At 48.1% G+C, this 1512-nt stretch overlaps 1 protein-coding gene across 1 annotated transcript; it reads right to left on the reverse strand.

Moving 5' to 3' along the window:
• Positions 1–243: 243 nt before the first annotated feature.
• LOC123121652 (mini zinc finger protein 3) lies at positions 244–1512 on the reverse strand. The gene has a single exon (XM_044541668.1). It carries the CDS (start codon positions 739–741, stop codon positions 460–462), a length of 282 nt encoding a protein of 93 aa, XP_044397603.1. The 5' UTR covers positions 742–1512; the 3' UTR covers positions 244–459.

The raw sequence follows: 1512 nt of genomic DNA on the forward strand, positions 1-1512 counted from the left end.
GCCTGGATAGGTGCAAGTTCTTGGATTTGGTGAATATAGGAATGTCTCTCGAAGTTCAGATGACACAAACCTGGGCAATGAACTGACAAAAAGGAAAACAGATTTATTTGCACCCAGTGGTGGCCGACCAAAATACCAGTGTGGGTTAAAAACACAGATCCCATGGAAACAGTTTATAGCCAGATAGGAAAAGGTTTGGAGCCAAAGCAGTTGACATGATCAGTGGCAATTGACAGATTCAGAGAAGCAATATGTAGATAGATAGATAACATGAGCTTGCATGGGATTACAATCAGGAGGAGGGAACAAACAAGACACCGGAGAGTAGACTAGAGATGCTCACTTTGAGTTATTATAAGTATTTCAATACAGGATCAGCTAACAATCATAGGGGTCCTAGAGTAGACATGATGCAGCAGCAGCAGCTTGACGATGGAGGGGAATGGCAGCGGCAGCAGCCTAGCTGCTGCTTGAAGACGACGACGACGTGTCGGACTCGCAGTCCCATGCAACCTCATAGACCTGCACCCTGTGGTGGAAGCTGCGGTGGCAGCCGCAGGCCGAGCACTTGAGTGCGCCGAAGGTGCCCTCCTCGCCCTCGGCGATGAACTCCCTGCAGCCGTCCACGGCATAGCCCCCCGTGCTGGCGGCGTGGTTGCGGCGGCACTCGCCGTACCGCACGCCGCAGCAGCTGAACCGCACGATCGGCTCGCACCTCCTCAGGACCACCAGCCTCTTCATCACGAGGTGGCCTCTCTCTTCTTCTACTATGCTCCCAGCTAGCTTGCTTTCAGCACAAACCAACCCCTATCCATCGCACTGCATATTTATAGACAACCTCCTTCGCCTAATGATACATCGTTTCCAACGGACAAAGTGCATGCTAACCTGCATAAACTTGACACATGATCACCCACTCATGCATGTGGAGACCTAATTGGGCTGGCTCAATTGATGGTCCAGCAAATTCCAACTCACATTAGCAGTGGTGGGCAATTCTTGGGCCATTAAGGCAAACCTTAGATGAGAGTCCTACCTTTCTGCCCTACCTCGTTCTCCGGGTGTGTGTTGTGTGTTCTTTCCTACTCCTTTTCTTCGTTTCATATAATTGGGGTGACCAGTTAAGGATACTTGAATCTTAAGAATCCCAAAGGAGTAGGCCCCTTCGGTCGAAAGGATATCATCAGCATTTGCATGCCAGCCTAGATATCTAAGAAGGCAGGGTGTTGTTTTCCTTTGCTCATTCTCTGGCCACCAGGCACCTGTTGCTCTACCCCATCCCTGTGCAATAGATTTCCTTTACTGTTTCAGCATGTGGCATAATGTGTGGACATGGATTTATATCGATTTAGACTCCTAAACAACAATTGACCGAGTGTGATAGGGGAAAAGCTAAAGTGCAACAATCATATACAGAAAAAGAAGGGATCACAATCATGCAATTATCGCAAAGGTGAAAAAAATATCTTTTAATCAAGCACGCAAATATGTACTTGTACTTACCACTACGGA

This window comes from Triticum aestivum, chromosome 5D, assembly GCF_018294505.1.
Source record: "Triticum aestivum cultivar Chinese Spring chromosome 5D, IWGSC CS RefSeq v2.1, whole genome shotgun sequence".
NCBI lineage: Eukaryota > Viridiplantae > Streptophyta > Magnoliopsida > Poales > Poaceae > Triticum > Triticum aestivum.